The sequence below is a fragment of the Odocoileus virginianus genome, chromosome 5, assembly GCF_023699985.2.
Source record: "Odocoileus virginianus isolate 20LAN1187 ecotype Illinois chromosome 5, Ovbor_1.2, whole genome shotgun sequence".
In the NCBI taxonomy this organism is placed as follows: Eukaryota; Metazoa; Chordata; class Mammalia; order Artiodactyla; family Cervidae; genus Odocoileus; species Odocoileus virginianus.
The window spans coordinates 12,212,094-12,231,427 of NC_069678.1; the positions used below are offsets into that span (position 1 = coordinate 12,212,094).

Below are 19,334 nucleotides of genomic sequence, written 5' to 3' on the forward strand. Positions count from 1 at the left end.
GCAGCATTTTAGGCATAGTGCCAATTCAACAGATGGGCCCTTCATTTTCCTAATGGTAGAGGTAGATTGGCAAGTGTGAAGTCATATGCTCAAGCAAGAGAATACGTTTCATGTATTAGCTAAAAGGATTTCTGATAGGTTTTCAAATTATCAACAACAAAATCTATAGACTGTGATTGCTTTTATCACCTTTTATTTCTATTCCTTCCAATTTCTGACACCTCAAATACATTTAAATAGATCCTCACCCACATCCAGAAAAACCTGCAAAATGCAGTAAGTCAACCTAAATGCTATTAAGCCCCAAATAGTTACATATATGTATTCTAGGATGTCGACTAAGTTCACAGATGAAAAACCAGCTTCTTAAAAGGAAGGTCTAAAAAAAAAAAAAGGAAGGTCTAACAATGCCCAATGACAAGTTAAATAAGAAATTAGCAGACCGCTTGATCTCACTCTAAGTTTTCAAAGCTAGAAAGGGGTATCATATTAATGAGTAGGAGCCTTAACATCTTTTGATACCTCATTCATTATTTTATAAACTTGTACTTGTTTGTTTAACCTCATGTTGCCTCTCACAATGGACATCTAGGAAACTAATAACCATTCTGGCCATCTTTTCAGAGTAATCAAGTATAAACAGGCATTCTTGCCCTTAATTTCACATAAAATGAGTGTTCTGAGTTCTGCGACACAAAGAGCTATTTAACAGGTAAAAGAATGGCAATTTGTTTCTCAACCATTTTATTTTTGTCTCTATGTCTTGACTAGTTATTACTTGCTAGGTTTTCTTAGTTAGGAAAGTATTATTCCTAAAATTGCAATATCAAAATTTTCTTTCAACCCTGGCAGTTTTACTAAGTGTCAAGAATACGCCACAACTCAATACAGGAACATCTCTTCTCTATTTGCACTCACTATCCAGGTAATCTCAGGAAGTCCCATGGCTGTAAATAAGCATTTCTACACTGATCAAGTCCCACATTTACACTTATCCCAACCTCAAGATTTATATACCCAACTGCCTACTCAATGTATCTCCACTGGGAACACTTAATAGATAACTCAAAGCCAATATATCCAAACCAAACTCTTAACATCTCCACTCCTGTAACTTGCTTCTGCCAGTGTTCCTCGTCTCAGTACATGGCATCCAACTGTTAAGGCCATCTTTGGGGTCATTCTTGACTTACTCTTTTTCTCAGACCACACATCCAATACAGGTTATCATCACTACTATCTTCAAAATATATCTTAAACCCATCTTCTTGATCACAATTTAGGTTCAACTCCAAACCATCTCTTGCCTCAAATACTATAACTGCCATATAACTTACCACTCTACTGCATCACCCTCGCCTTTCAAAGTGTATATATTAGACCAAGTCACCTCCCCACTCAAAACCTTTCTATAGCTTCCAATCAAATCCAGAATAAAACCTAAACACTTAGTCAAGTCTTAAAAGTCCCTACATTATCTAGGCCCTGGCTACCTCTTCTCCTTATTTTTTATTATTCTTCCCCACATTGTTCACTCTGTTCTATCTCGTTCCTATTTCTTAAACACACCACACACACTACTGCCTCAGCACTTATGCCTCAGACAGATTCATGGGGTCCTTTGTATCGTTCCCATTTCTGTTCAAACACTATTAGCTCAAAGGACTTCTCTATACTACCTAACATTCACCCTCTTACCTTGTTTACATTTCTCTTACAACACTTATCACGAAATGCCATAACATCACATCTACTTATACAAATATCTTACTACTCACTAGAAAGTGAGCACCATGAGGGCAGTGATTTTTGACCAACATTCACTGCTGTAACCCCTGGGCTTAAGTATGTGCTAAGTTGCTTCAGTCATGTCCAACTCTGTGCAACCCTACAGCCAGGCTCCTCTATCCATGGATCCTCCAGGCAAGCATACTAGAATGGGTGGCTTAATACAGTATTGGCATAAAGTTTAGTCCTCTCTTGGTACCTGCAGGTGGCTGGGTGCAAGACCCCTCACAGATACCAAAACCCATGGGATACTCAACTCCCTTATATAAAATGGCACAGTATTTGCATATAACCTGAGCATGTCCTCCCCTACACTTTAAAGCATCTCTAGATTACTTACAATACATTCACAATACAATGTGAATGCTATGTAAATAGCTATAAATACTACAATATAATCACTATATAAACAGCTGATGGCATGAGGCGAATTCATGTTTGCTTTTTGGAACTTTCTGGAATTTCTTTTCCCCCAAATGTTGCTGATCTGTGATTGGTTAAAACTGCAGATGCAGAACCCATGGATACAGAGGGCCAAATGTACACAATCAATACTTGTTGAATGCCTTCTGTTGGAAGGCACAGGAAGCAGAAAGCTGTTTTTTATTTGACTCTGAGCAGAGGAGTTGACTAACCGCCCAACAGACTCCCTGTATAAAACGTAGGAGACAATAAAGATTCCTCAAAAGTTAAGAGATTTTTTTTTCCTAGAATTGATTTGCTCTGGCATAAAATATCACATCCCAAGACACTTCTTCAGAAATCTCTATTATATCTTAAGAACAAGTTTTGCTTAAACCACATGTAATATGATGGTAGCAATATGTTACATCAATACTGAAAGATTATGTCCTAGAAAATGAAAAGAAAAATGCCCAAGAACCTTGTTTGTCACTGAATCCTAGTGCCTGGCACATAATAATCACTCAATGACTATATGTTGGGTCTTTTTTCTCAATCAAATGAGGTGATTTAATAAAACAGATGGGTTCTGCTTTAGAAGACTACAAAGGGCTCCTAAAAAATAAAAGGAAATACTGATCAGCTTTAAAAAGAGAACTATCATAACTAAAGCCAACACTGTACAAAGACTTAAGGTTCTCCACCCCAAAATATTCACACAATAATATATATTCTTATTCACTTTAGAAACAAATCCTTGAAGAAGGTAAGATGAAGCCAAGCAGGAGACTTTCCTGGTGGTCCAGTGGTTAAGACTCCATGCTCCCAACGCAGGGGGCCTGGGTTCCATCCCTTGTCAGGGAACTATTAATAGATCCCACATGCCGCAACTAAAGATTCTGCATGCCGCAACTAAAAAAAAAAGATCCCGCATGCCACAACTAAAGATCCTCCATGCCACAATGAAGATTGAACATTTTGCATGCCACAACTAAAGATCCTCCATGCCACAATGAAGATTGAACATTTCGCATGCCACAACTAAGATATAAGGCAGCCAAATAAAGCCAAATGCAAAAGCCTAGCCTGAAATTAATACGAAAGTAGAGTTCACATTTAAGGAAAATAAGACAAACCAAGAATTAGGAAAAAATATGTATATATGTAAATAAGTGTTTATATACACTTTCACAAATGTATTTTTCATATTCTTACCTCCTATAGAAAATATGTATAAGGAAAGTCATTTGTTTTCCTCAAGAAATTTCTCTTTTCAGGAAATGAAGAAGAGAAATTAACAGCAAATGTGTATTTTGCACCTGCTACATGACATAAATTATGCTAAGCATTTACACATATTATCTCATACAATCCTCCAACAACCTTTAGCAGAAGAATTATTACCATGTTGAGGTTCCCTGGTGGCTCAGGGGTCAAGAATCTAAGTGGAATGCAGGAGACGTGGGTTCAGTCCCTGGATTGGGAAGATCCCCTGGTGAAGGAAATACCACTCCAGTGTTCTGCCTTCTGGGAACTCCCTTGGACAGAGGAGCCTGGGGGGCTACTGTCCATGGGGTCAAAAAAGGATCAGACACGACTTAGTGAATAAAACAACAATTATCATTTTACAGTCAAGGAAACCAAAGACCATAATTATTTTGTGAAAAGTTACAAGTAAGTTTTTTGTTAGCACTGCACGGCTGCAGCATCTTAGTTCCCTGACCAGGGATCCAACCCATGTCACCTACAGTGGAAGCACACAGTCTGAACCACTGGACCACAGGGAAATCTCTCAATCTGATTTTAAGAGCCCACAATCTTAACCACTATTTGAGATTTTCAACAAATGAAGGAGAAATATACCAGTGTGGAGATGGGCAGATTTCTTCATTATTATGAAAAGCAATTATTATTTTATTTGGCTGGATACCTGTTATAGACAAGGCTTGATTAACTAAAATGCTGGAGGAATGGGGTGTATTCTAGTAAAAATTCTCTAAGTCCAAAAGAGAAAAACCAATATACATATATATCACAATACATATACAATATACATATATATATTGTTACATACAATATATAATATTGTATATTAATATATACATACAGAACCTAGAAAAACGGTACTGAAGAACCTATTGACAGGGCAAGAATAGAGGTGCAGACATAGAGAAGAGAATTGTGGACACAGAGGGTGAAAGAAGGGGTGACGAATTGAGACAGTAGTATTAACATATCCACTACCATGTGTAAAGCAGATAGCTAGCGGGAAGCTGCGTTTTAACACAGGGAACTCAGCTTCGTGTTCTCTGATGTCCCAGAGGGGTGGAAGGGAGGTTCAAGAGGGAAGGGATATATGTATACATATGGCTGATTCATGTTCCTGTCTAACAGAACATTTTAAAGCAATTATATTCCAATAAAAAAATTCTAACTAAAAAGAATGATTTTCTTGATTTTTATCTTTGTTAAAATTACCTTGAACTGTAACAATACACTATTTTCTCTAAGTAGAGTATATTGAACATAGTTTCATCTTTATTTTTTTTATGATCTCTAAGCACAAGTGCCAACCTTATCTAGTACTGAAGTCACTGGAAATCACAGGAGAATGGTAGAAAGTACTATACTAATTCAAATTACAGTCTCCTGAACTCATTCTGTTGTTATATTCACTTCATATCCTTGCAGATCATCTTTCTCTACCTAGAATGCCCTAACTATACCCTTCTGAATAACTTGTATTTATCCTTTAAAACCTGTCTCTTCCCACCGATGAGAAGTCACCCCTAGCCTTTCCTTTCTCCCCACAGACTTAAAAATGCTCTGCTCTCTACCTCGGAGAAAGAAAGGTATTACATCATATAATATGTTTATTAACATGATGTTCCTCTTACTAGATTCACAACTCTCCTCAAAGAAAAACCAAACCAAAAAAAAAAAAAAAATTTCTAGCTTTTTTCCCAACACCTAATCACATAAATAGGCATGGATTAAGTACTGAAAAAATGTTAGTTGGCTGAATGAAGAATGAATGAATGAACAGAAAAAATTAAACTCTGATCTTGTTCTACATTTATTTGAGGGTTTTTTTCCCCCTTAAACAAACACAGAAAAATAAAATTAACTTAAACCTCTAACTAATTTCAGTTTCAAGGTGATTCCTCTTCTTTCTTCTTGTGTCTGCATCTTTATATGCTTCTGCATCTAAACTTTAACTTTCCAATCTGTGTTATTATTTAGTTATCAATTGTATACACAGAATATCTACTTAATTGAAATTCTTATCTCCCTATCTTTGTATCCTCAAATATATATATATAAAACACTGTTCATTCAATAATGATTATACATGATTAATTCACTTTCCCATTTTCTCAAATGTCAGAACTGGCAGTTTTTCTTTCAAAGACAATCTTTTAAATTCTCTCCATTAAATCCTGTTAGGATTCACATGTTCGTCCTTAAACTGCAGGGCTTTCATTTTCATCAGTGCTGAATTTAAGAAACTTTTATCATAAGGAATGTCTCCATCACATTCTCAATGTCATTTACACCAAGAAGCCATGATATAGCTACTTTATAATCAGACAGTGTCCACTTGTGATCTTAGGACAAATAAAACTGAATGAGAGGAGTGGTCTGGTATCAAGTGTGGAAAAGATAGGAAAAAAAATGCAAAACAAGAAGTTTAAGTCAAAGATTTATGATTTATTTATGGCAGAATTAGAAGATAAGTTAACCAAACTTTCATTAATGATGGAATTCATGTTCATCTGTCAGCCTTTTCTGGAAAAAAAGGATATACACCTATATAATACTTAACTAGCAATCACTTCAAATCTCTATTCTCTGTTTCTTCTTCACAACTCAATAGGAATATTTACTTTCTTTTTCTATCATATTTCTATTCATCATACTCTGTAGCATGGTTTATTTTTAGCAGTTTAGGCAATGACATGTATTTTCAAATGTCCACAAATGGAATTTCAAAATTCAAAACAAGGTGCATTTCATTCTCTTTAAAAAGCATGTTGATTTTAGACCAGTTTCAGCTCCTGTTCAAGATCATCAGTATCATCTGATTTCTTTGTGATAACTGGGTCTAGTTAGAAAATAAAAGAAACTAAAAGGATCTAGAAAATGTTTTCAGCAACTTGTCACTATGACTAAAAAAAACTGAAGAAACTAAGAGACGTTACTTCTCACTGTGTGTTTGAAAAGAAAGCTGATACACTTTTCTAGGAAACACAGGAACCAACTGCATTTTACAACACAAACATCTAAAGGCAATTAAGTAAAGTTCTATTCAGTTCATTTCTTATGTTGCAGAGGAATCCCTACTGACAAGTAATACAGACTGTAAGTATTCAGTATGAAAAGTTTAATTCCAACTATCATCAGACAGTTTATTTAAAAAATTATATAAACCTAACTAAGGGAAAATAATTCCCCATTTAAAAGTGAAAATAATGTATACACTGTATTTATGGATCAAATGATTTCTGAAAGATTTGTTTCAAAATGAAGGGAGGAGGAAGAGAGGCTAGTTGATATGGATACAGTGTGATAACTGGGTTTGGATAACTTTTGAAATTGGATATTGAATACATGAGAACTTCATGTTACTTGTTTCATTGCTTTCTAGGTTAGAAATTTTCCACACTTCAAAAAAGGAACAAAATTAAATGGAAAAAAAATAGAAACTCTTGTCATCAACTTGCAAATGCCTGAGAGTAAATGATTAAAAACTATGGAAAGCAAAAACAATTAATGCTAAAAATAAAATTGTATATATTCTTCAAACATAAAAAAAGTTATAAGTTAATGAAGGAAATATAACTCCGAAACAGCAATAAGATTATTAGATAAATTTCATTATTGCTTAAAGCCACAATTTATTATGTTGTGTCAACATCACACTTTCATTAACACCCGCACTTAGACACTTAGACAGTCACTAAGAAAGTGGTTTCTAAAATATGAAATAACAGTTATTAACTCAGATAACAAATCATAAGCATGAAAATCTAACCCTTCCAAATGAAAGAATATAAACCAAATAAATTACAAGTAGTTTAAAGATAGACACTAAGGAAGAAAAAAAAAGACTAGCAATATAGCTCTAAAACTACTTTCATTTCCCTTTCTCATGATAGCCAGGGTTAAACTAGCTCACACTTCTGGAAAGGCTGGCACAAAGTAGACCTCACAGCGGATTACAATATAAGGTAACATAAGGGAATATATTATCTTTAAGAGACTTAAATCAACATGCATAACTGAAAAAACAATATGAAATTATTTATTGGAGACTCACCACCTACACACATGGTAAAACTTTCCCACCATGTGCAGGCAGATTATTTTAGGCAGGACTGAATGTGTCCAAATTCTTTATTCATAAAGGCATGACAGACTCAGAATAAAACCTCAAGTGGTACGGCTAATACTATAAAGATACAGTACTGAGCAAGACATAGGGAAGTTATGCTTCATATCTTAGAAAACAACCCAAGAACAGGACATGAAAATCACTCTATTCTTGATCCTTAAAGATCCTGTGTATTTTTTGTACTTATTGCAATAGTTGTTTTTTTTAAATTGTGAAGTATCTCATACATAGAGGAGACTATATACATATGTTATCCATATGCAAAGATATAGACACACTACACACACACATATAAATGACATGTTATTTTTTTTTAATGTAGGAACCTACTACCCAAGTTAAAAATTAGAAAAAATAAGCTTTTCACAAATTTACATGACTTCTTACCCAGAGGACATGACAATAGAGACAATCAGATCATTTTTCTTAAGATCTTTCCATTATCTTACTGAATCCTGTAGTCTGTACCATTAAAACACCTAAGTTTTTTTTTTTTTTTTCCTTTAAAAAATTCAGTAATTATTTTTAATTTTCAGTACTAGATTCAGGGGTAGTGTTTCAAATCACAGCAGAGTGTTTTCTAGATACTTGCATATCCAAAAATGACATTAAGACCTTTTTATGTAAACCCACTACAGAAATACATCCAAAACAAGATAAGAAATGCCACCAACATATGCATCCTTTTCAAGCCAGAGTTCCTTCATCTCAAAACATCAAATGATATCAAAACACATTTTTTAAGTGCAAAGCTGCATACAGAATGTGAAGACTTTGTAACTTCGTAAGAATAACAGCAAAACCTCTCAGGCAATTAAGTCATGAACTCTCAATTTCTAGAAATATGTTTCCCTCCACCTTGCCCTTTTAAAGGTTCCCACTAACATGCAATTCATAACTTCAACTGAATTAGAATAGCTTCAAGGACAAAGGCCATATATTATTCACCTTAGTGTTCCCTGCATAAAAACAACTCAATAACATTTGTTATAACTAAGATAAACTCCAAGAAATAAGCTTCAAAACTCCTCAGTACCAATGCAAAACTGGAAAGCAATGAGTTTGAGAATACAAATGATTATGAGAAAGAATCAATCTAGAAACATTTGTGTTATATCACATTCTCTGATCACCTAATTAAAGTCATGTTTTAACACTGCAGAAATCAATCTACAAATAGAAAATAAAACAAATAGAATAAAAATGATCTTAAAAGTTCTCCTTACTGTCAGCATGCTGTCAAAAAAATCTTTCATCTTAAACTCATACCAACATCTCCACTTCCAAACAAAACTATTTTTAAAAAAAGACTTTTAAATGAGACTTAAATATAAATTGGCTCTACTTCATTACAATTTAAGTTTCTGAAAACTGTATGCATAATTTGTGTGATTGTACTCATGCCCATCATTATCGACAGTGAAGGTTTTTTTCATCACATTCTCAGAAGAATAAGTGGACTCCCAAAAAACTTCTAAGAACCATTAATCCAGCAAATCAAAAACACTCTATTTTCCAGAGAAATACAGTTAAGTTGCCTTAACTCAAGTATTCTTCTCTCATGTTCAGAGAGGGGATCCTTACCACAAAATTAGTCTTTCGAAGAATTTCTTCAGCACAGCCAAAAAGTTCCAATATTCACAGGCACATATATTGACAATTCCAGATCCCAAAAACAGTTTACTGGGAAATGCCAAAAGAAAATGCAAAAGGCAGCACACTCTACCACAAACTGGGCACCCTATTAGATGCTTAAATACACTTGTATCCTTCCACAGTAAAACGTCTGGAAGATCTAAATTCCCTCCAAACTGAGTATACTTCTGAGGAAGGTTTTCTAGTTTCAACTTCACACTGACCTGTCTGCCTCACTCGACTCAATATATATCACTGCCTCAGTATTTACCACTGTCAAGACAAATGTACTGGAGCTGCTTCAATAGGGTCACCTTGATTATTCTCACCCCAAGGCAGGGACCATTTATTGAGTAGTTACTCAGTAAACATTTGTTGAATGAATGAAAGAAGATCCTTTCTCCCTTAAAGTTAAGCTGTCAGCCCCCACCCTGCTTCTATGTTACCAGTTAAATATCCCTCCCTCAAATAAACAAACTCAAGTGTCAGAAAACGCTCTGCTTCCTCCATAAACAAAAATTAATATCCTCATGGAATACCCATCTCTCACAGGCCAACCTGGCAAAGACAACCTATGTTCTGTCTGGCACAACTGATCTCTACCAAATACCATTCAATACGCCCCTATCTTTCCAATAAACTCAAATCTGCCTGACAAAGATCTCCTGAGATGTCATGGTATGATGAATATACTACTGAACTAGGAGTCAAAAGTATCTATTATAGTCCCAAGTTTGTCATCAATTTAATATGACCTTGAAAAAATGATGTCTTTATGCCTCAATTTCCTATTTTGTAAAACGGGAGGAAACACTCATCCCACCATTTCCACAGAGATTTATTTATGATTACAAACAAATTGAAAGAGCATTCTGAACAATATAAGAGCTTTATTCTATTACAAAGTGTTAATATTCTATTACGAAGTCAGGTCAACAAAAACTCCATCCATTCTTTATACACTCACAGTACATTGTTCAAGTAAAGATGTTCTGGGCCTTCCCATCTAAACAATTCACTCTATTCTGAGCAACAAACTATTCTTAAGAATAGCTGACTATGGTAAGTTTCTCCTATTCCTGACCCCACCACTTACATGCTATATTCCCAAAATACTGCCATGACTTCTCTTTGCTTGTATTAAGGCAATCCCAAACCCTAAAATACACAAACATATCAACCAGCAAGGAATATCCCAAGCTTTATTTTAAAAATAAGCTGGTATAAGGGGAACTCCATTACACTTGTAAAAATACAAGCAAACTCTTCCGGAACACTTTCCTTCCTTGTATACTCACACAAACACAGCCGCTATACAGCAACAGACCATCTGTCTTCTAGACCAAAAACATGTCTTTCAATGCCCAAAGCAACGAGTAACATTTATTAAACTTACGAAACTGAGATCAATCTGTCGTCCCTACCTGCAGTTCAGCATGTCAGAGACACCACAGATCTGACCGTACGGAAAATCTTCCCTCCTGCCACTTTTATCCCTTAAACGAAACAAACAGGACTATGGGGGATGCTCCAATCCTTCCTCCACAAGATACTAACTAACCTGTCAGGGGCACAGCCGACTCCGCCTCCACTCGCTTACTTTCCCGCCCCCTCCCCCAAGGCAGGAGCCCGCCTGTCAGGGACACCCCTTCACCCCCGCCAGAAGGGACTTCCCGGTAAGCTCAGGATCCCCTTCCCTACTCTCCCCTCCCCCATCCTTACCACCGCTCTCCCGGAGGTCCAGGTCCGGGAGATGACAGTAGCTCCCAGGAAGCCAAGGACTGAGTCGCTGAGGAAGTACTTAGGCCCAAAGGCCTCCCCAGACGGTTCTACTCACCGTGTCAGAGGCCGAGGCCGAGGGAGATGAGAGTGCAGGGAAGTGGGGAAGAGGGGGCGGCCGCCACCAGGCTCCTCCGCTTCCCTTGGTCCACAGCGGATCCCTCCCGCTTGTCAGGAGGCGGCCAGCGGGTGAGCGGACTGACGGAAATGCGAGAGAGGAGAGGGGAAAGGCGTGCGGCTAAGCGGGGGAAACTGAGGGGAGGCGGGTCCCGCAACCGAGACGGGGATCTTCTCCCCCTCCGCAAAGCGAACCCAAAATGGCGGCGGGAGCGGCGGCGGCAGAGCGGCGGCGGCGGCAGCTCCTTGGGAGGGAGGGAGCGAAGGGCGCCTCGTGCCCCCCCACCTCCCACTCCTCCCTCCTCGCGTTTTCCCCCTTCGTCCTCCCCCCTCACCCGACTCGGGCGGCGGAGCGCGCACGCCCGCCCGCACGCGCCAGAGTGTATCTGGGCTCGTCGCTCGCTGCTCCCACCAACCACCGCCTTCGGCCGCCTTGCGCGCCCGCCAGCCAGTACGCACTCCCTCTGGGGCGCCTTCTGGCACAGTCCTCCCCTTCCCCTCGGCCCCTGTCAAGCCAGCCCTGGCGCGGGCCCTCACGCGTACCTTCAGCAGCGCGAGCCCAAGCCTCCTCCTCCTCCACCTCCTCTCCTCTCCTCCCCCCCTTCCCCGCCCCCACTGCCACCAACCGCCGCCACGGCCGCCGCGGCCTCCTCCTGCTCCGGCCCCCCCTACATACCCTCCACCCCTCACGCGTGCGCCTCCCACAATCCCCCCCCGCGGGACTGTTCCATTCCCGTCGGCTGCAGGAGCGGGGGAGAAAACGACAGGCGAAGTGGGCAGAGCTTGCCGTTAGGACACGAATTACCGTGAGTGACGGAGAGAAGCCTGTGGCTATTTACCTCGCTGGCGGCGCCGTGGCTTCCTTGTCTGGCCTCGCCCTGGCCGCGGAGAGCGGGTCGGGGGCGGCCTAGCGCCCCTCCGCTGGCGGGTGGTTGGAGGCCGCGGCGGCTGCGCATTGAGCAGCTTCCTGCCTCACGACTGTCGCTTGCTTCTCCGCTGCGGGACGCGCGGCGTGGAGACAGCGCTTGACAGGGTCTGCTGTTTGCCGGGCGGGGAGCGCTGGTTTGTGACTCGGTGAGGAAATGGCCCGGCACGGGGGTTGTACCCATGAGGGAAAGGAGCGGGACTCCGAACCTTCATGAGGTAGGGAGTGAGACCGGTAGGGCCGGCGACCGTCCTTAGGGGGCTTTCCTTTGGGCTCTGTGTTGCGGACTTAGAACCCAGGAAAAAACCCACTCAATGGTCGACTTTTTCTTTTTCTTTTTTTTTTTTAAACCCAGCTTAAATTTCTCGAATTTCACCCTACTGTTTATATGCGATGATGTTTTTTTGTGTGCATTTTTACGCATTCCTCGTGGATGGATGATGAATGGATGATATGTTTTCAACTCCATTAGGCAGCCTGGTTAGAGAATAAGGATACCATATATAGCAAGTTCAGGTCTGGACTCTTACCTGCCGTGTCTTGTGTGTCCTTCAGAAAGTTATTTTTTCTTTATCAACAAGAAACGAAAAATTGAACATAGAAATTAGTGAGCCCCTAGTCTGCCTTCAGGGTTGATGTGCGATGAAATAATATGTGTAGAGTCTAATTAACTCCTAGGTATAGGGAAAGTGCAGTGTTATGTTATCGTTCACGGTGATGTTGGTAAGGTTTGTGGATGTAATTGTTAGTTTGTGTCCTATTCTTCCAAATCGTTAATAAAACAATGCAAATCTAGGTCTATCAGATTTCTATAGTTACTGATACTTGTGTCTCAAAACTCTGCATGAATATTTACTTTTTCTTGATTGAATTCAGAAGAATTATGGATTATTAAAAGTCAGATAATTCCAAAGCTCTCTTCTAGTAATCTTTTGTTTCACTTTGTAGGCAAAGCTGAATACATGAGGCAAGGGATCCACTTAGGTTTCCCTTTTCTTTCACATCTGTGGACTTAGAGATCTGGGAATAGTTTGAAAATCACTGTGCTAGATTAATCTCAAAGGCCATTCAAGCTCTAAAGTTAGACACTCCTAAATTTCCTCCTTACCATATTTCAATATATGGGTCTGGTTTTGTTTGCTTGCTTTATTTTGTTTTGTTTTTAAAGGGAAATTCGCCTCAGTTACCTCGCTCTATATTTGCTTTTCCTAACCTTAAGTCCCAACTTTTTCAGGGAGCTGTTTAGGAGCTGTTGATCTTTTTTAATTGTGCCATGTACGCAAGTGTGTTGCTCTACTAAAACCATTTTAAATTTGTTGTCAGGGACTATATCTAACATTTCTTTTATATTCTTTGGTAGTTTAGTGTAAAGCAAGTCATGGAAATACTGAAATGAATTTTAGATACTTAAAATATTAGAAGGGAAAGAAAATTGGCAATTGTGAAATACTATGCCAGGAGAACTTGTGTTCCTGTTTAATTCTTAAAATAAACAACACTCTGAAATAGATCGTATTATCCCCATTTTACAGATGAGAAGCCTGAGGCTCAAAAAAGTCAGATAACTATCTTTAGCCTTTAGTTTGCCTGGCTCTTAAAAAAAGTAACTTTTTTCACTGTATCACATTGCCTTCACAGCAAATTTCTCTTTAGCAACATAATTGCATATGCTACAAAGAAAAAACACTTCTAATACAATTCCACTACACTTGTATATTCAGAGAGTTACTTATAGTCTCTGCCTTTAACTAACTTCTGGTAACTGCACTTCATGAATTGCCCATTAAGTATAGACAGATAAGATAGTATTCAGTTCTTTTATGTATGCCCCGGGTGCCTACCAGAGACTAAAATATACTAAGTACTCAATAAAATGATCTTATTGAATGAATGAACCTTGAATTATTTGAACTAAGGAAAGCATGGAAAACAGTAATGGTTCCCCCAAAGATGTCTGTGTTGTAATCCCTGGAAGCAGTAAATGTGTTATGTTACATGGCAAAAGAAAATTAAGGACACTAATCAGCTAACCTGAAAATAGGGAGATTACCCTGAATTATCTGGTAACCCTGTTGCAATTACAAGAGTTCTTGAAAGATGGAAGAGGAGGACCAAAGGGTCAGTGTCAGAGTGAGGCAGTAGGACATAGACTTGACCAGCTGCTGCAAGCAGACTTTGAAGATGAAGGGCAACCTCTAAAACCTAGGGAAGTCAAGAAAAGAGATTCTCTACTAGAGCACCCAGAAAGAACATCATCCTGCTGACACTTTGATTTTGGACTTGTAATCCACAGAACTCTAGATGACAAATTTTCGTTGTTTTATTATTATTACCAGGTTTGTGATAATTTGTTACAGCAGCAATAGGAAACACTGAAAGGGGGCCAGATCACGACTACCTCCAGAGTACTTTGCCTTGGATGGTGGTTTTGTACGTTAATTTAAAAGAGGGTAAGATTTAACTGAAAGTTTTCTTTTAGCACAGTGAGAGGCCCTCAGCAAAACTGCCTAGATTTCCAGTGTTTCCCACTGCTCTGCTTCTGGCGTCCGTCCTCACGCTGTAAATAGACAGCTGGGCTCTATGCTGTCACTGTGCAGCAGCAGTCTTAGCTAGGCTGAGCTCAGATTTCCCCGCTAGAATGGAAGTCATTAAACACTTGTCTCATGATGCTTCCTTGCCGGGATGTTGCAGCAGGAAATGGTGGAATGCAGATTAGCAAGAAAAGCTTTTCAGCGTACACTTTTTAAAAAGTATTTATTTATTTGGCTTCGTCTGGTCTTAGTTGTGGCACACCAGCTCTCTAGTTTCAGCTCACAGGCTACCCTAAGATGTGTGGGATCTTAGTTCCCTAACCAGGGATCGAATCCGAGTTCCCCACATTCCAAGGCAGAGTTTCAAACATTTAAAGATACAACCTACTGGAGCATCAGGGTTAACTTTACATTTGACAAGTTATGGTAAATACTAAAAATATATAGAGCTTCAAACTCTTATATGATTAGTAATATATATATATGTGTGTGTGTATATAATATATTATTAGTCCATAAATAATTTTCTATTTACCAAGGGAAGAACTCTGCAATTTTTGTTTGGGTACCATGATTTTAAACTCATGTTTCAGGTAATTGCCTTTTAGCAAAGTAGGAGTGTACACTCCTCACTGCCTGGGTTCAAAGCCTAACTCTTTTACTTGGTAGCTGTGCAAACTTGGGTAGAAACTAGTCATAGTAATAACCAATTTTTTTTTAAGTAATTTAATCCTTTTAAGAATCCTGTATGTAAATACTATCATTTTCTCCATTTTAGAAATGAGGAAACAGTCAACACAAAGTTTAAGTAACTTGCTTAAGGTCACACAACTATTAAGTAGGAGAGCCCCCTTTCAAATCTTAGAAGTTAGATTCTTTTTTTTAAAGAAGTTATTCTTGAGTCCATGTTTTTAACTATTCTGCCATACTTGCCACTCTTGTAAGTTGGAGGTAATATTTACGTCATAGAATTGTTTTGAAAATATACAGAGTTAATTTACATAAAGCACTCAGACCAGTGCCTGATCTACAGAAATGTTTAGTAAATGTTAGCTGTTGCTATTGTGGTTGCTGAAGGTTGTTTTGTTTTGTGAACCCTAGATGTTTTCCTCTGTACTGGAAGAAAGTGAACATCAAAGCAAATGTTCCTTATTCCCGTTTTTCCCAGTACAGCCTTGTATATTTTTTTATATGTTGGTATTTTAAATTGCTCTTAGCTTGGTAAATGTTACATTACCAAAGAAAGGAAAAATGTCTGGAAAACACTACTATAGTCCTTGCACTTGACTTACAGATAGGAAACTTGGGCTCACAGAGTAAAGGGGTGGGGGAGGGAGATGTTTTTACAAGCTTGAAACAATGTTATTTTTCCTGTGAAGAATGTTACATGAAAAGTACCCTTGTGAGAAACCTGAGGGTTTACCAAACCTTGCCAGGGTAGATTTAGATGTGTTGTTGGGATGGGGCCCCACTGTTTATTATGTTTAACATCAGCCTAACACAATTGGATGCAGCAGGATTTTTCTAAACAGAGTAATATAATTCATACAGAAAAGCTATTTGTTAACTTTAAAGGATTCATTAGAGGTTTGTTGATTTAATTTTTTTTAATTTACTTTCTCCCTGGGTGACAGCAACATGGTTCAGAGGTCAAAAAGTATAAAAGACACTTCTCTATCTCTTCCTGCCCCCACAAGAAACCATTTCCTTTCCCTGAAGGCAAACAGGATTATCAATTTTTGTATATCCTTCAAAATATTTACCTTTTTGCTAACAAATTGGATAGATTTCCCCCTTTTTACATAAATTATAGCTTGCTGTATACATTGTTCTGCATTTTGTTTTTGTTTTGTTTTTCACTTAATATATATTAGAGATTTTCCTCATTAATATGGAGAGAGCTGCTGGGATTGTTTTGTTTCTAAACAGCTGCGTAGTAGTCCATTGTATGGATATGCCGCTTTTCTGCTGAATTAGGCTCTTTCCATTCTTGCAATATTAGAAACAATGTTGCAATGAATAATCTACAAGAACCAAATTTTTCCTATAGGACTCAAGATTTAGAACACTGTCTCTCAACCTTGGAACTGCTGAAATTTGGGGCTGGATAATTCTTTGTTGTGGGAGTCTCCTGTGCATTGCAGAATGTTTAACAGAAACCCTGGCCTCTCTACTCACTGGATGCCAGTAGCACCTCTCCCCGAAGTTCTGACAACCAAACCCTCCCGGACATTGCCAGATGTTTCACAGGGGCAAAGGTGCCGGTTTAGAAAAAAGATTCCTAGGACTTCCCCAGTGGCCCAGAGGTTAGGACTCCATATTCTTAATGCGGGGGTCACAGATTGAATCCCTATCCCTGGTCGGGCAACTGAGATCCCACATGCTACATGATATGGCCAAAAAGTAATAAATAAATGAATGAAAAAGAATTACTGATCATTGGGAAATCAATCTCGTTTCAATAGAGAAAAAGTTATGGCAGACTAACATAATGTCTTTTGTCAGAATTCCTTGAATAGTAAACGAAAATAATGCCATTTTATATATATAATATCTTCATTAATATAAGACATTTGATAATTTCATGGCTTTTTGGAGAAATATGTACTGAATGCTGAATTGGTTATATAATCATACCCAGAGACTACCTGTTTTAAATGGGTTGAAATTCCCTTAACCATTGACATCTTTGCAGTGGTTCTCACTCTTAGCTGCCCGTTGGAATCAGTTAGGTAACTCTGATACCTATGAAATACCTGTCTGAATCTCACTACCAGACATTGTGTTTTAACTGGTCTGAGATACAATCTGGGCAGCAGAGTTTTAATTATACTCAGGTGATTCTAATGTGCAGCCAACATTGGGAACTAGTGACCTAGGCTATGCTACAGAGCTCTTCAGATAACTGTATCGTATTAAATTGTTACTTGAATGAAATAGCTGAGGATGTATTTTTAAATTTATAATTCTCACACAATTTTTAAAGAATAGCTAATATGTTGGTGATAGATTTCAGAAAAACATTCAGATCTCCATATGTAGGATCCTGAATTGGAACCTATAACAGAAAGAGTACACTATCAAAAAAGTTTGCAAGATCCAAATAAAGTCCATGGTTTAGTTAATAGTATTGTAACAATAGTAATTTCTTAATTTTGATAATTGTGCTAAGGGCATGTAAGATGTTAACATTAGAAGTTGGATGAAGGGTATAAGGAAACTCTTTGTACTATCTTTGCTGTTCTTTTGGCCCAAAGTTTTTAAAAATAAAAACTAAAAAACTATTACAAATGTTTATCCCTTGAAACTACCTGTGTGACTCAAGATTTCTACTATTATGCGTACAAAATAAAATCAAATTTCATCTGATGATGAAACTGATATGAAAACTGCAACTCTATTCAATAATTTCTGGTTTGGAATTTTATCAAAACAGTTTTGGGCTTCCCAGGTGGCTTAGTGGTAAAGAATCTGCCTGCCAAGCAGGAGACACAGGTTAGATCCCTGGGTCAGGAAGATCCCCTGCAGAAGGAAAGGGCAACTCACTCCAGTATTCTTGCCTGGGAAATCCCATGGACAGAGGAGCCTGGCAGGCTACTATTCAAGGTTACAAAAGAGTCAGACATGACTTAGTAACTAAGCAACCACAAAACAACTTTTAGTTCTCATTGATTAACTTTATAACTAAATGTATAAAACTGTGAAGTTTCAAAAACTTCTATTAATATAGATAATATTGACAAAAAAGTTACAAAACAAACAATTTTAATAATTCAGTTATTCTTAACTAAGGTCAAAATCAACAAATAGCTGCACAAATAAAGTGTTGAGGCTACCTAGGAAGAAAAATGGTATAATGATGAGGAATATTTACTTTCAATTCCAATAACCATGTTTAGATCCAAGCTTCTCCATTTTTTAACAGTACAGTGGTTTCCACTTGTTAGAAAAATTGTAATTTTGCAGCAAAAGTGAAAATGAAAGTCACTCAGTTGTGTCCTACTCTTTGCGACCCTGTGGTCGAATTTTACAGACCCTCCCATAAAGTGGTAGAGTCTCCTTTCTACCATTTGACTCCAACCTGGACTATATGCGTGTGCTAGGTTGCTCAGTCATGTCCGACTCCTGGCGGCCCCATGGACTGTAAAAACACAGGACACCATACCTGTAACTTACATAACTGTCCACGTGCACTCAGTCGAGTCCGACTCTTTGCAGTCCTATCAACTGTAGCCTGGCAGGCTCCTCTGCCCATGGAATTTTCCAGGCAAGAATACGGGAGTGGGGTGCCATTTCCTACTTCGGGGGATCTTCCCAACCCAGGGATTGAACCCTGATCAAGTTGGCCTATCATGGTCTGCAATAGAATGCAACAGTCTTTACTGGTCTGAGCCAGGTTTGAAGGGATCTTAAGTGTTTTAGTTCTCTTGGACCTTTGCTACTGCTGTGACAAGTCCAGGCCACTCTGCAAAGAAGCTGAGTAGAATCAGTCATCCTAGTTGAGACAAACCTCAGATGCATGAGGAAGTACTTCAAAGATAGCCAGATCTGGTCCAGAGCAAGAGAAGTAACCAGCTTGTAGCTGTAGACTTCTGAGTGATAATAGTTATTATTTTAAACCACTGAGTTTTGGGGTAGTTTGTTCAGCAGCAGCAGCTGATAAAATCCTTCAGAGGCTGCTGTGATGCTAAATTAATAACATAAAGCATGTAATATATATTAGTACATTGTCTGGCATATAGTAATCACTGCATCTTAGCTT

The 19,334-nt window shown here is 38.4% G+C and overlaps 2 protein-coding genes across 12 annotated transcripts in view; one reads left to right on the forward strand and one right to left on the reverse strand.

Moving 5' to 3' along the window:
• ASH1L (ASH1 like histone lysine methyltransferase) overlaps nucleotides 1–11,706 on the reverse strand; it is a 199,189-nt gene extending 187,483 nt beyond the window's left edge. For 2 of the 5 annotated variants that reach the window (XM_020912394.2, XM_020912388.2), the window contains exon 1: nucleotides 11,058–11,146. The gene's annotated coding sequence lies outside the window, so the exon portion shown is untranslated. Of the gene's footprint in view, nucleotides 1–10,644; nucleotides 10,717–11,057; nucleotides 11,149–11,659 lie in introns of those variants that run through there. The other 3 variants (XM_020912392.2, XM_020912393.2, XM_020912391.2) reach the window with 3 other exon arrangements.
• Nucleotides 10,855–19,334, forward strand: part of DAP3 (death associated protein 3) — a 38,551-nt gene continuing 30,071 nt past the window's right edge. For 3 of the 7 annotated variants that reach the window (XM_020912426.2, XM_020912432.2, XM_020912431.2), the window contains exon 1: nucleotides 12,170–12,259. In XM_020912426.2, coding sequence (XP_020768085.1) covers nucleotides 12,255–12,259 — 5 coding nt within the window. In that variant the 5' untranslated portion in view covers nucleotides 12,170–12,254. Of the gene's footprint in view, nucleotides 10,897–11,104; nucleotides 11,189–11,828; nucleotides 11,923–12,106; nucleotides 12,260–19,334 lie in introns of those variants that run through there. The other 4 variants (XM_020912427.2, XM_020912428.2, XM_020912433.2 and 1 more) reach the window with 4 other exon arrangements.